Source organism: Salvia miltiorrhiza, chromosome 3, assembly GCF_028751815.1.
Source record: "Salvia miltiorrhiza cultivar Shanhuang (shh) chromosome 3, IMPLAD_Smil_shh, whole genome shotgun sequence".
Lineage (NCBI taxonomy): Eukaryota > Viridiplantae > Streptophyta > Magnoliopsida > Lamiales > Lamiaceae > Salvia > Salvia miltiorrhiza.
This window is the reverse complement of record NC_080389.1, coordinates 44,443,000-44,457,667: the sequence shown is the minus strand read 5'-3', so window position 1 is coordinate 44,457,667 and position 14,668 is coordinate 44,443,000. Positions and strand designations below refer to the sequence as shown.

At 36.0% G+C, this 14,668-nt stretch overlaps 1 protein-coding gene across 1 annotated transcript; it reads left to right on the top strand.

The window, feature by feature from the left end:
* The first annotated feature begins 552 nt into the window (after positions 1 to 552).
* On the top strand, positions 553 to 13,670 carry LOC131015964 (clustered mitochondria protein). The gene is made up of 29 exons (XM_057944481.1): positions 553 to 711; positions 1,267 to 1,489; positions 2,497 to 2,558; positions 2,753 to 2,942; positions 3,169 to 3,309; positions 3,463 to 3,619; positions 3,771 to 3,964; positions 4,076 to 4,177; positions 4,612 to 4,747; positions 4,847 to 4,975; positions 5,337 to 5,718; positions 6,025 to 6,129; positions 6,590 to 6,708; positions 7,109 to 7,217; positions 7,312 to 7,458; positions 8,240 to 8,368; positions 8,440 to 8,610; positions 8,783 to 8,869; positions 9,405 to 9,539; positions 9,847 to 10,002; positions 10,087 to 10,155; positions 10,568 to 10,726; positions 11,067 to 11,123; positions 11,210 to 11,250; positions 11,435 to 11,554; positions 11,802 to 12,111; positions 12,206 to 12,313; positions 12,429 to 12,500; positions 12,955 to 13,670. Exons 2-29 carry the CDS (start codon positions 1,276 to 1,278, stop codon positions 13,405 to 13,407), a joined length of 4,254 nt encoding a protein of 1,417 aa, XP_057800464.1. The 5' UTR covers positions 553 to 711; positions 1,267 to 1,275; the 3' UTR covers positions 13,408 to 13,670.
* The last annotated feature ends 998 nt before the right edge of the window (positions 13,671 to 14,668 follow it).

Sequence of the window (14,668 nt, the reverse complement as noted above, 5' to 3'; positions counted from 1 at the left end):
ATTAAATTATGTATTTGATTAAAGAAATTTGGTCAAATTGAATTGTCAAAGCAATTCAATTGTTCAATTGTATTAATCTTAATCACTCCACCAATTAAATGTAGATTTTTAGTTTGGAGAGCAAAAGCTTCTTCATATGTATTTATTAAGATTAATGAATTTTTATATGGAATGTAATAGTTAAATTAATTAATAAATAATGAAGATTATATATGGAAAATGATTACAAATGCATGAGATTTGAGGGATTTTAAAATGAAGCAATTCTAGATATTACTTTTTTATTATTATAAAGAAGATACTGAAAGGAAAGAATAAGATAAGAAGAAAGAGATTCATATCATAACAAACTTGAAAGATATGAATCTAATTAGATATATGATAAATAAAAAAAATTGACAAAGATATTTAAACACATAAAATCGGTTATTAATGATTTGGAACATGTCTTGCATAGTTGCTTATTTTGCTTATATACATTAAAATAAAACACTATTAATAAGTGCAGAAGCCAATTACTATAAAAAATAAAAAAAGAAGGGAAAACTACTATATATTGGGTTTCAAGAAGAAGAATCCGCCGTCTCTGCGTCCCTCACACAGTCACTCTACATTTCTCTCCCTAATTGCACAAAACCTCAGCCACCAAACCCCAAAACCCCTCATTCACTATTTCGTGGCCTTTGGCGTCGAGGGCTGAAATTCACCCTGGTAATATTAAATACACTATAGATTTTTCACATCTCTGATTTCTAACTGTAAACTTCTTCTATTGGTAATATTGACATCTCTGATTTCTAACTGCAAATCTTTTTATATGCGTATGGCAATTATTAATGCGTTATTCGTTCATATTAAATTTTTGTTTTGTGCCCTGTGGTTTGCTATCTTTTAAGCTTGAAGCTACACAGGCTTATGGCTTTTTTGTCCGTATTATTATTTGGATTTCATCTGTTCGATTCTGTAATTTTCTGGAAATGGTTTGTTTTTATCATTCGTGGATCATATTTGCTGTTGCCGCGAACGTCTTAATCATTTTCTTCATGCTTCGACTGTGATATCTGCCCCTTTTGTGTAAAGTGAGAATGCATCGACTTTGTCTAGTGCTGTATGCATGGATGAGAAAGGCCATGAATAAATGATATTGGGCTGTAGAAGAAAAGCCCTTTTTGTTTGTTTGTGTCTTTTGGGAATCTCATAAGCTGATGTTACCTGTGAGCTTAGCGTTTACTTTATTTAATTACTTGTGTTTATTTCCTGATGTAGGGGTCAAAGATGGCGGGAAAGTCGAGTAAGGGAAAGAATCGTAAAGTGTCGCAGCAAAGTACTACGAATTCATCAGAACTGCATGTCTCTTCTGATGCTCCCTTAAATGATAGTTCCACTGCTTCAGAGGCTAATGGAGATAAAAGCTTGACTGAATCAATTGAACCAAAGCCAGAGGTGAAGGAACAGGATAATGCATCAGAGCAGCATCAAGCAAAGCAAGGTTTGACCTTAATTCTGGTTATTAAGTCGGTAGTTGTATTATCTAGTTTTGGTTTCTTCTTTTCAACAGTAATGTCATAAAAAAGAATCTTAGAGAAATCTTTCTCTGACCTTCAACAGTAATGCCATTAGAAAAAATCTTTCTACCCGTGATCTATTTAAAAATTTAGTTCTTTAAGTACTTTTCAGTAGTTGGAAACTGAATTTAACCCAAGCATTTCTTGATGGTCAGTCAGTCAGTTGCACAAATACATGAATTGACAATGCAATCATTGTCAAGATTGAGTATTGGAAGTCCCAGCATGGCTCTGCTTATGATCTATGTTCAGATTTAACTATACACTGCGTTTACGCCTTTAGTGGCTGTTATGTGGAGCAGTCTGTTTAAGTTTTAAATTATTCTTGTCTTGGCAATGTAACCTTTAACTATACACTGCTTTACACCTTTAGTGGCTGTTATGTGGAGCAGTCTGTTCTAGTTTTAAATTATTATTGTCTTGCCAACGTAACCTTTACTGTAATGTTAATAATGTAGATGCTGAATGACTTTCCAATGGGTAAAATCCCAAAATGACTTTCTTCTTTTCTGTTAGTCTTTGCTGACTGCTAGTGAAATTTTATAGCCTGGAAGTCTCAGTTTGATTTAGTAGATAGATAGAATATTCCTGTAAGTGATACCAGATTTAAAAGGTGTAAGCATCTGATGTCTAACTGAAGAAGTATAACCTTGCTAAAGAAAAGCTAGCAGTTTTTGTCATGATGAACATGACATCTTCAAGAAGCTTCTTTATATTTTTTGTCACCTGCAATTGCCTTGGTAGAACTGTCTGTTTGAATTGATTGTTCCCTGATTATTTCTTATGTAGATAGATAATGTTTCTGAGCAGTTCTAATTCAGATTCTGCAGATTGCATAAGTACAAACATGAAGAATATACATAGACTAACATTTCATGCATCTACACGTGATGTCAGCATTGCAAAATGACTATTTTTCCTTCCATGGCAGCTGAGGTTCATCTATATCCCGTTCCTGTAAAAACACAAGGAGGAGAAAAGCTTGAACTGCAAGTAAGCTGAGTTAATTGCTAACTAAAAGATATATGAATATGGTTTAAATGTGCTTTTCCTTCTATGCAGCACCACTGGAATATTCTATCATCTGTAGTTTCCTACTTTTCGATCATCTGATCTGAAAATTCTATTGCTACTTTGTTCTTTATTGGAATATCTGTTTCATCGATTCTATCACTTGGCTTTTACAGTTAAGCCCCGGAGATTCTGTAATGGATGTAAGGCAATTTCTTCTCGATGCCCCAGAGACATGTTTTATGACTTGCTACGACTTGTTACTACACACAAAGGAAGGTTCTGTTCACCATCTAGAAGATTACAATGAGATCTCTGAGGTTGCGGATATTACTTCTGGGAGCTGCTTCTTGGAAATGATTGCTGGTATGTTTAATACTCTCTACTGAGTTGTTGCAAGCTGATACTCAATTAATGAGATAAACTAATAGTAAAACTAATTACGTTTTTGGAAACATGGTGCCGGTGAGATTGACTTATCTCTATTATAATTTTGCTTGTTTGGTGGTAAATTATGCAGTCATGTCCATAAATTATTCTCTTCTTCGTCACAGGGACTAACTCTTGAAATACATGTGTTTTCCCTCTGTAGCATTATATGATGATCGATCCATCAGAGCTCATGTTCATCGAACGAGAGAACTACTTTCTCTTTTGACCTTGCATTCTTCGTTATCGACAACACTTGCGCTACAGCATGAAACAGGTCGAAATGCAGCTAATAATAAAGCAGGTTCGTTATTAGTTTCAAGATATTTGTTCTTACATGACCTCTTTACTTTTATTTACTTAAATCTTTAAGTGTTTAATGTATTACTATTTTATATAAATGTGATTTCCGCTTTGGAGCAAACTTGTAACTTCTTTCACCTATTTCTACATATAGATGCTGTGAAAGCTGAAGTGCCAGAACTTGATAATTTGGGTTTTATGGAGAATGTTACCAGTTCACTTACTAGTTTGTTGTCATCTCCTTCCAAAGAGATCAAATGTGTTGAAAGTATTGTTTTCTCTTCGTTTAATCCACCTCCAAGCTACAGAAGGTTGTACTAACTCCAAACGATTTCCATATATTTATGACTCTGGTTTTCTTAATCATGCAGGGCCTTTTTGCTTCTCTTTCTGTATCTTGATTGTATTGCATTATATGTTGGTTGAAGTTCTTTTCTAACTTTCTATATCTGATTATGCCAGGCTTTCTGGAGACTTGATTTATTTGGATATGGTAACACTGGAAGGAAATAAATATTGTGTTACAGGAACAACAAAATCTTTCTATGTTAACTCCAGCACAGAGAATATTCTTGATCCAAAGCCAAACAAAGCTACTTCAGAAGCAACAACCCTTGTTGGTCTTCTACAAAAGATTAGTCCCAAGTTCAAAAAAGGTAACACGTGAATGTGTATCCCAACTAGTTATTATTTTTTGCTCACAAATGTCATAGTCGTCTTAATTGTTATATTGTTATATATCACTCATGCTGTCTTCTGTTTTGAAGCTTTCCGTGAGATTTTGGAGAGGAAGGCCTCGGCACATCCCTTTGAAAATGTTCAATCTCTGTTGCCACCAAATACATGGCTTGGCCTGTATCCTATTCCGGGTTAGTGCAAATGATACCTTACCACAATCTAGAACTTCTAGCTCATAACTAGAAGATGAGATATCATGATTTTTTAAAAGTGTGATTTTTATAGATAGTGTGCATTTCTGTCTTTTGTTGTAATTGTACCTCTTTACCGGGACTTAATGCTCATATTCTTCCCAGAGATTGTTCTTTATTTGTCTTTAGTTGTCATCATATGTTTGAGTTTGTGAGGTGCTACATTTACCCCAATTTTTTTAATCAATTAATATCTCCCTAACCAACTCAGCTGTCATCACCAGAAATTAACATTTGTCACTTGCCAGTCTTCAAATTTATTGTATGTCTTGACAAACGATCGGTTTCCTTTCTTCTTTCTTTTTATTTTTCTTTCATCCTTATAATTTCTCTTGTATATTTAATAACCGCCTCATGGATCCTTGTGATTTCAGACCACAAACGTGATGCTGCTAGAGCGGAAAACTCTCTAACGCTTTCTTTTGGAAGTGAATTGATTGGCATGCAGAGAGATTGGAATGAAGAGTTGCAGGCTTGCCGGGAGTTCTCACATGCTACCCATCAGGAAAGGTCTATCTTTTGATATCTTTATGCATCATTTGCCAGCCGGAGTGTCCTCTGTGTAAACTTATCATATATAGTTTCTTACTTGTTATGCTTATATTGCAGGATCTTGAGAGATAGAGCTCTTTACAAAGTTACTTCTGATTTTGTTGATGCTGCAACTAGCGGGGCTATTGGAGTGATTAGCAGATGCATTCCACCAATTAATCCGACAGATCCAGAATGCTTTCATATGTCAGTAATCCAAAAAATATTGAATTCTTCAATGTTTCAATTTCATTGCCCTTCCAATTGTTGTTTTATCTATTTTGAATTCAGGCTTCCTGTTCTTGATTTATTTTGGTTATGTGATTCTTGTTCCCTGGGCTTCGTGGATAATCATGACATTTGCTACTGTTTTGTTTGATAATATGACCAAATGAATCATTCAAGTTTAAGTATTTATGGGGATCTTTTTGTTGGGTCACTTGAACTGTATGCATTGTTCTTCTTGTGTTTGCATGCTCTATTTTCTGATCTCTCTACCTCTGCTTTTATGTAATAACTTCTTGTATAGTTCGTGTTGATCTAATGTTTGTTTGTTATTGGTTTTCAGGTACGTCCATAATAACATATTCTTCAGTTTTGCTATTGATGCGGACCTTGAGCAGTTGGCCCAAAGGCGGGCATCAGAAGAGCTCCGTAAAGTTGAAAGCACAGCACCATCTCAGAATTCTTCTGATAAAAACGAGGAAGTTCTGCCACAATCAGCTTTGGGTGGTTCTTCTGTTCCACATGCAGGATCCATAAATGGCACTGAGGCACTGTCTCCTGATGTGCCTGCAGAGACTCAGTTGGCTGAAAGTGAGCAAGCCACATATGCAAGTGCTAATAATGACTTAAAAGGCACAAAGGCCTTCCAGGAAGCTGATGTTCCTGGATTATACAATCTTGCTATGGCCATTATTGATTACAGAGGTCATAGGGTGGTAGCACAGGTGCGGCGCTAAGACCTACAAAAAATGCATGGATTCTTTTCATTTAGGATGTGATGAAGTTGACCAGAGTAAAGTTTATGCTAAGATGATGGATTGAAATTTAGATCTTCATTTATTTAGTGTATTAAAGATTTCTACTGGCAGATTTATTGTAGCAAGTGTCTTCATGTTTCTTCCGTATACATCTTATATGTTAAACAGATTAGCTGGCCCTTTGGAAGGATCAGCTGCTACGTTCTTCTGTGTCAGTAATGTCAGCTAACTATGATTTTTACTAATTGCATACAATTTCGCTCTTCTTGCCAGAGTGTTTTGCCTGGAATCCTCCAAGGTGATAAATCAGACTCCCTTCTATATGGTTCTGTTGACAATGGCAAGAAAATTTGTTGGAGTGAAGATTTTCATACCAAGGTAGAAATGAGCTAAACTATTTACATTGTCTATCAAGAAATTGCCAAAAATTTATTTCATCTCCTTCTCCAGAAACTTCTATATATATGGCTTCTGAATACTCCAAAAATACGCAACCCTCTAAATTTTGATATACATTCCATTCGCATTATTATTTGCATGTGTAATTTTCCTCAACTTTTTGTTCAAAGCATTACCTTGCTTCTAATATTTAGGTGGCCTAGCTTTCCTGTGTTTTCCTCTTATTCAGGGACGAGAAATTCTGTATCAGTAGCCAAGGAAATTCAACTGGCTTCTACTTATGCCAATATTTTGAGTTGATAGTTTGATGTCTTTATCTTGTTATCAGGGGCCTTTTCATTGTTAAGGGTCTCAATTCTCCTATATTACCAACAGATGTTGGGCAAATTCACAAGTTCATTAAGTATTGCTTGATCCGAAAATTGAGAATATCTTTCAGGTACTGGAAGCTTCTAAGCGTCTTCATCTGAAGGAGCACACTGTGCTAGATGGATCTGGTAATGCTGTCAAGCTAGCTGCTCCAGTCGAGTGTAAGGGCATTGTTGGTAGTGATGACAGGTAACACTGAGTTCAGATTGTTTAGTAAATTCCCTCATTAGTCTTGTTGAATTATCTTCTTCTTTTTATTGGCTTATCATGTTGCTAGAAACCCTTTCCTGTCTAGTAATGGATGTTTCCTCAGGCAGACATTCTTTAAATACATCATCCTGCATCTTTCGTGTTTGAATTAGTAGATAAGTTGGTTAGAGGAAAAACATGCTCCGCCAGTCTTCAATTTTATGATCCTTGTTAAGTGTCACTTCCCTATAGAACTGGATAAACAACTTTTGTTTGCGTTTTAGTTCTTGTTTTTAGCTGTTTCTCGGAGTGGTTATGACTGTACATATGTAACTTTTGAGCTATTTTGCCTTAAACCTTTATGCTGTATTTTCATACTGTTTATGTTGTACTATACCAGGCACTATCTTCTGGATTTGATGAGGGTCACTCCTCGTGATGCAAACTACAATGGACCTGGTTCCAGATTTTGTATTTTGAGGCCTGAACTTATAACTGCCTTTTGCCATGTAAGACACCGCTTTCCACTCTAGTATCATGCGAAACTGGTTTTGAATAATATTGTATTCTCATACTATTCTTTATTCCTTTATGCATGAAAAGGCTGAGGCAGGTGATAAGTCAAGCTCTGGGTGTGAATCACAAGAAGAGAATCCTGTTGCTTCTGATTCTTTGGGTGCCGATAATGCTGAGGAATCTGTGAAATCTGAGGAAAATGCAGTATCAGCAACAACTGATGCACAGTTACAGGTGTGAAACATATCGTTTAGATTCTGACTGAAACATAGATTTTACAAGATGGGATTCTACTGTGAAAATTTATTTAGTCCCATGTTGGCTCTCCATACAGTTACTCCTTATGAACTTATGCTAGTATTAATTTATTACTTGACTTAGTTGACTAATGTACCCTTTATTCACTGTACTACATGTATGCATAGATTTAATTTAAACTGTAATAAAAGGAAATTTTACAAAATTGTGATTTCATGAAATTATTGATACACCTACCCAAAAAGTGGGTTAAAGTTCTATATAGGTGGATCTGTTCATAGCAACCCTTATTACATCAGGCCCGAAAATTGTGAAGGAGAGAGTTGGTGCTGCTAATATTTCTTGAGTAATGTAATAAATTTATATATTGGAGGTTACTTGTTATTTCTTAATTAAGACTAATTTGACTTTTCCTTAAGTATCACTTTTTCTTAAGACTGTGTTGACTAGTGCCCCCGCTATTTGCCACTTCAAACAAACTGAGTAGGGACAGCCTCTACATTATTTATTGAGATTTAGATCGTTCATAACTCTATATATGTTGAATGATATGAAACTAATTTGATCTATTCTTCATGGACTAGTGGAGCCTACCACTTGTTGCTACTCACATTTTAGAATCTTTTGCATAACATGAAAGATAGCTCACACCTGCTTTGGTACCAGTTACTTTCAGCTTGCTCAGCTCCTTGGTTTACATGCTTATTTATGCTTAATTGACCCCATTTTGGTAACATATACCTTGTGTTTATCACAGAATACCGTAGATGGTGAAAAGCAGAATATTCAAGAATGTGGTTGTCACTCCAATGGAAAAGATGCAACAAAGGAGATACTGTTCAATCCTAATGTTTTTACTGAATTCAAGCTAGCTGGGAATCCAGAGGTAGCTTATTTGATCCATCAAGCTTGCCTCTCTGCACATTTGGAACTTTGTTAAAATTTTTGCCATTCCAGGAGATAGCTGCAGATGAGGAAAATGTGCGGAAAGCAAGTTCATATCTAAAAGATGTTGCCTTGCCTAAATTCATTCATGATCTTTGCACTCTTGAAGTTTCACCTATGGATGGACAAACTTTGATCGAAGCACTTCATGCACATGGTATTAATGTTCGGTATATTGGACAGGTATGACCAAACTTATAATGAATTATAATACCTTTTTCATATTGTATCCCCTTGATTTTTGTAGCTGAAGCTGGAGCTCATATTTTTGCGCACCAACTCAAAAGGCTATCTATAATTAAACTTTTGTTATCTTTAACTACTCAGTGAGCCTATGTTTTAATTGGTGCTACAGATAGCTGAAGGGACCAGACATATGCCTCATTTGTGGGATCTTTGTTCCAATGAGATCGTTGTCCGATCTGCTAAGCACGTTATCAAGGTGACTAACAATTTGTCAGACACTTATGTTTTTTTAGTCATGGCATATTAATTTTGGCTGTTACTCTTTGATTATCCAATCACTTAAAATAAACTTAAAAATATTTGAACACTAGCTGTTGGGGGAACTGTTGGCGATAATATAATAAGCAGTTTCGGATAAATACTTAAAAAATATTTCAATGCTAGATTGCTAGGTGTTGGTGGAATTGTTGGCGATACTATGAAAACTACACACACTGGTCGGTTTTTGCCTTTATGTCTTCTGATGCTGTAATATTGGATTTCTTGAGAGATGAGTTAATTAAAGACGTGTTTATGAGCTAAAGCTGCAATAGTACTTGCTAGTCTAAGCTGTTTATTCTATTGGTGTTTCTGGGAGATCCTGCCTGCTCTCCAAGAACTTGCAGTAGAAGCTGCTACTTACAGTTTTGCTATTTTCCTTTGTGTTTCTACTTGAATACAAGACAGTATGCCATTCTTTTTAGTGTACTTTTCGGGCATTGCACTAAGTTGCCTGCCACTTTGGTGTGCAGGATGCATTAAGAGACACAGAAGATCATGATATTGGCCATGCAATTTCACATTTTTTCAACTGTTTTGCTGGAAAAGTTCAGGGCGTGTCTGCCAAAGGTGTTGCAAATAGTACACACACCAAAAACCACAAAAAGGTATAAAGTGTGATTTACTGATTTATATTGTATATATTGCTGAAGACTTGTTTTTTATTCTACATTGGTGATGTGCTATTTGACAAGCTCAGATTTGAGAATTCTATATTTTCTTCATCTTTGGCCTTTTGCTTTGGTTTTGTACAATTTTACAGTTTCCTGTTAGTTTTAAGTGACAGACACAAAAAACATCCTTGCATTGGATTGAGGAAGTTCTTTGTAAACAGATGAACTGAGGCAGGAGGATGTCGTTCTCATTGTGTTGAAATTTCATTCTGTTGACATTTATACTGTATATATTTTTCAGGGTCAATCAGGTCATCATGCTTCAGGAAAGTCTTCCAAAGTACAAGCTAAGCCGAGAAGTGGAGGCTATATGAAAAAGAAGCAGTCCTTGTTTTTGAGCTTTACCTCGGAAAGTTTGTGGGCTGACATTGAGGAATTTGCAAAACTCAAGTACCAGGTTTCTTGTGATTTGACTTGATTTCATTTATATTCTTAATTGGTAAGTATATGTCTTTATTTTGCTGTACTTTATCTTCTGCAGTTTGAGTTGTCGGAAGATGCTAGGAACCAGGTGAAGAAGATTTCAGTAATACGAAATCTTTGCCAAAAGGTAATATTTTGTTTGAGTAATCCCAGGAACCTATTAACTTGGACATCCTTTGTAAAAGATAACTTAGTTTCCCGAGTATATGATTGCACAAATGAGTAGGCACCCTAATTTGTTGGTTTTTAGAAATCACTATAGTTATTGTGGGTGTCTAAATGATTGACTATTTAGAGGGTTCTTTGCCTTTTCTTACTATTCTGTCTTAGATGAGGAAGCACTCAGGATAAACAGGCTACTGTATTTGTTGGGTGGAATTTGATCTTCTCATTTTGTATCCCTTTCTGTTGAGTTGCTATTTACATGTTCTCTCTTAATGCCAGAATTTAGGATTTAATTTGTAAAAGAATTTTTGCTGGTTTCCTTGTGTGTTTTGGTGATTAAGTTCATTTTAACAGTAGGTCATTTCTGTGATCAGGTTGGAATGACCATTGCTGCTCGCAAGTATGATTTCAGTTCTGCCACACCTTTCCAAGTTTCAGATATACTGAATGTGCAACCGGTGGTAAAACATTCTATTCCAATCTGTTCAGAAGCCAAAGATCTAGTTGAAACTGGCAAACTTCAACTAGCGGAGGTATGCTACTAAGATTTCTTTTAAAGACAATTGAATTTTATGCATCTGCGATCATAGATGCTTTCATCTTTGCTGCTCGGGATAGTAATCCTTTTGAAATAGTAATCTCAAATTCAAATTGATTGGCTTATTATAGATTGGGAAGTATGCTAGTACAATGTTTTCATTTGGTGTAACTGCTTGAAATACTATTAAGGATGTTTATCTGTGAGGACCAGCAAAATATTACATGCAACTTAGTCTCTGAATATTGTAAATTTTGTTATCCAAGTTTTGATTAGGAACTATTGTTCACTATATTTTGATAATAGAATATAATGATATCTCATTGCTTTCTCAGGGAATGCTTAGCGAGGCATATGTGCTATTTTCCGAAGCTTTCACAATTCTTCAGCAGGTGTGATATATATTATCATAGTCTTTCTATGATCTCTCCGTGTTTTTCCTTAGAATGGATGACCAATTTCAGATAAAAAATTGCAGGTTACTGGTCCTATGCATCGAGAGGTTGCAAATTGTTGCAGGTACTTACCTTAAAACTTTGCTTATGTTGATTTCATGATTAATGCTTTACCTGTCCTGAGAATGCTTTACCTGTCCTGAGTGTTCAACATGGTACTGGGGGAGAGAGTATATGTTAACTGACTTCAAGGCATCAGATTTTTCACTTTATAAGTTAATTAATCTACTGCACACCTTTGTTTTTAGGTACTTGGCCATGGTCTTGTATCACGCTGGAGACATGGCTGGAGCAATAATGCAACAGCACAAGGAACTTATAATAAATGAACGCTGCCTTGGATTGGACCACCCTGATACTGCTCACAGGCACATATCATTCCCCTGTTTCTTTCATATTTTTTTGTGCTCTAATTCTATTGTTGGTAACTAATATCTAGTCTCGATTTCATTCATAATAATGTCGTATATTAATTTACACTATGATGAAGAGTGACAGAAGAAAAATTGTTCCACACTTCATGCGTTTCTTTTGACTATATTGCTGTAATTGCATCTCTGGAAGTTTCTTTAGTATTGGGGTGATCTTATGCTAAAGCATAAGTGTTTACTGCAGTTACGGAAACATGGCTCTCTTCTACCATGGTCTTAACCAAACAGAGCTTGCATTGCGTCATATGTCACGGGCATTGCTTCTTTTAAGTTTGTCATCTGGTCCAGATCACCCTGATGTCGCTGCCACTTTCATAAATGTCGCGATGATGTACCAAGATATTGGGAAGATGGATACGGCCCTTAGATACTTGCAAGAAGCATTGAAAAAGAATGAGAGACTGTTAGGAGAGGAACATATTCAGACTGCAGTGTGTTACCATGCTTTGGCAATTGCTTTCAACTGTATGGGAGCCTTTAAGCTATCTCACCAGGTATATGCCGATTGCTGAATATTGATATCTATGTGAACTTATGGTGTGTGGAAGTGTAACATCCCTTAATGTTATTTGATCTTTGATTTGGCAGCACGAAACAAAAACATATGATATTCTTCTCAAACAACTTGGTGAGGACGACTCTAGGACAAAGGATTCTCAGAACTGGATGAAAACTTTCAAGATGCGTGAACTGCAAGTAATGCTCTATTCAAGTTTATTCAGGAAGTTGTTTGCTTTTACTTGTTTTTATTTATTAGTCAAATGGATATTCTTACCTTCCAAGAGAGCATAAAATATCGTTTGTATTACAGTTGAATGCACAAAAGCAAAAAGGACAGGCTTTGAATCCATCTTCTGCTCAGAAGGCTATTGATATAATTAAGGTATTCACTAAATCCATTCTCCTGTTTTTTAATGCCTTTTGTATATCTCAGTATTCATTTGCTTTACTTTCCACAAGGGTTAAGAAACAAGTGTGCATTGTCATTTTGTCAAGAGAAAACCTACTTCCAACCTCCCAGGGTGATATAAAAATTCTTTATTGTGAATCTAACCGGTGCCTGATCTTGCTTTCAATTTTTTCTTGCAATTAAACCTAGTGCTCTCTTCAAGTTCAAGTCGGAGAGAGTCAATTCTCGCACATAAATGGAACTTCTAGTGTGATCCTGTAAATACTCTGCATTTGGTATATTTATGATTTGCTGCGACCTTCGTTGCTAATACAAACATGTGTTGAGTTGTGCAAAATAAACATTTTGTAGAAAATTTAGCGAGTGTGCTTATTTTGGTGTATAGTCAATTTTCAGTAACACAGTTGATACTTTATATGAATGACAGGCCCACCCAGACCTGCTACAAGCATTTCAAGCAGCTGCAGTAGCTGGGAGTTCTAGTAGTACTAGTCATGTGGGGAAGAAATCGTTAAATGGTGCTGTGGTTGGTGCTGCAAGAGGTTTGGATGAAAGAGCGAGGAAAAGAGCAGCAGCAAAGGCCCTTTTGGTACGCAGGCATGGTGGTCCTGCACAGGCTTCACCGCCGACCTCTAACATCATAAACTCAGGGGAGCCACTACCAACGGATGTTGCTGTAAATGAGGCCTCCGATGGAGGGAAGAAAGAATCCGACAACCAAACCTCAAATGGAGTGCTGGGTTCAGAAGGTCATGAACCCAAGCCAGGTCAGCAAGATCAGGCTCCGGTTGGATTAGGCCCGGGCTTGGCTGCCTTGGATGCCAAGAAGCTGAAACCAAAATCCAAAGCGAAAGCAACAACTGCCGAGTCTTCTACCTGAGCCTGACTACATTTTGATTCTTTTTGTTAGGTGTAGTTTTGGTCAGTCTGAATTACGTTTCACACCTGCAATTGAGTTATACATTCTGCTTTGATCCATAATTAGTTTATGGATACATTCTGCTTTTGAAGCATGATTAGTTTACAGATGCACTAAACTCTTCCAAAGTTCTATTAATAAGTGTGCTATGACAATTTTGCATTTAGAGAGTATTTCTCTGCAATTGTTATTTTATGAAATTCTTCATAATTTTGAAGCCCTCATTATTATGTTTCTGTGCTACCTTTCTTATTATATTTAGGTTATGGTGTGTTTGCTTTGAGGTATAAGTGAGGGATAAGCTACATATACCGTCTTATACTTTGTTTGCTTTGATGTATAAAAAAATTCGGGCAGGTTGTATAATTTTTCGGACAATCCCTTAACTTTTCGGAAATGGATAATTTTATACCTAAGAGAGGGTGATATAATTTTATACCACCTTATAATAAGTGGATAAATATATCATCTTTCAAATCAAATAAGATGTAACAAATGTGGTCCCCACTTTAAGTGATAAGTTTATACCTTATTATATTATTTCTTCATTTAGAGGGATAAAAAGCAAACACACCTATAGATTATTAATGGTGATCCCCACCTAAGCACCTCCGCTTTCCAATGCACCATTATGGAGGTGCTTAAATTCTCATTTCCACAAAATCCCCAATTCTACACTTCTATTTTAAAATTCTAAATTTTCATTAAAAATAAAATTCAACATTACAATAATTAAAATAGATATAAGATTTTAAAATTTAAAATATTACAATAATTAAAAATTAGGTAAAAAACTAAAGATTAAAAAAAATATAGAATTAAAAAATTTAAAAAAAAATCAAAATCAAATAGAAAAACTACCCAAACCCCTGGCCCAACCCTCTCCTTTTTCTCCACTCCCCCCCCCCCCCCCCTTCCTTTTCCCTCATTTCTCTTCCCATTTCTGCAACTTTTAATTTTTTTTTCTTATAAAAGGCGCGCATGTAGCGCACGCCCAAGCCTTTCCCCCCATCGCCCCGAGACGTAGCTAACAACAAGGAGCGCACCACCGCGGCACTCTAGCGCGCGGTGCGCCCCAAATCATACGTCGATCCGGTGCTTATGGAGACACGCTGTGGATGCTTTTTATGTTTTTGTGCTACCTTTCATATTATAATATATTAGAATGAAATATAGATATAAACTTGTGCTACCATTATTATGTTTTTATGCTACCTTTCAT

Excerpts from the sequence above, each read along its gene's own strand:
- LOC131015964 (XM_057944481.1), top strand. The coding sequence starts at position 1,276 with ATGGCGGGAAAGTCGAGTAAGGGAAAGAATCGTAAAGTGTCGCAGCAA. Across the intron at positions 4,976-5,336 it reads GATCCAGAATGCTTTCATAT|GTACGTCCATAATAACATAT; the intron begins GTCAGTAATCCA and ends ATTGGTTTTCAG. Across the intron at positions 8,611-8,782 it reads ATGTTCGGTATATTGGACAG|ATAGCTGAAGGGACCAGACA; the intron begins GTATGACCAAAC and ends TTGGTGCTACAG.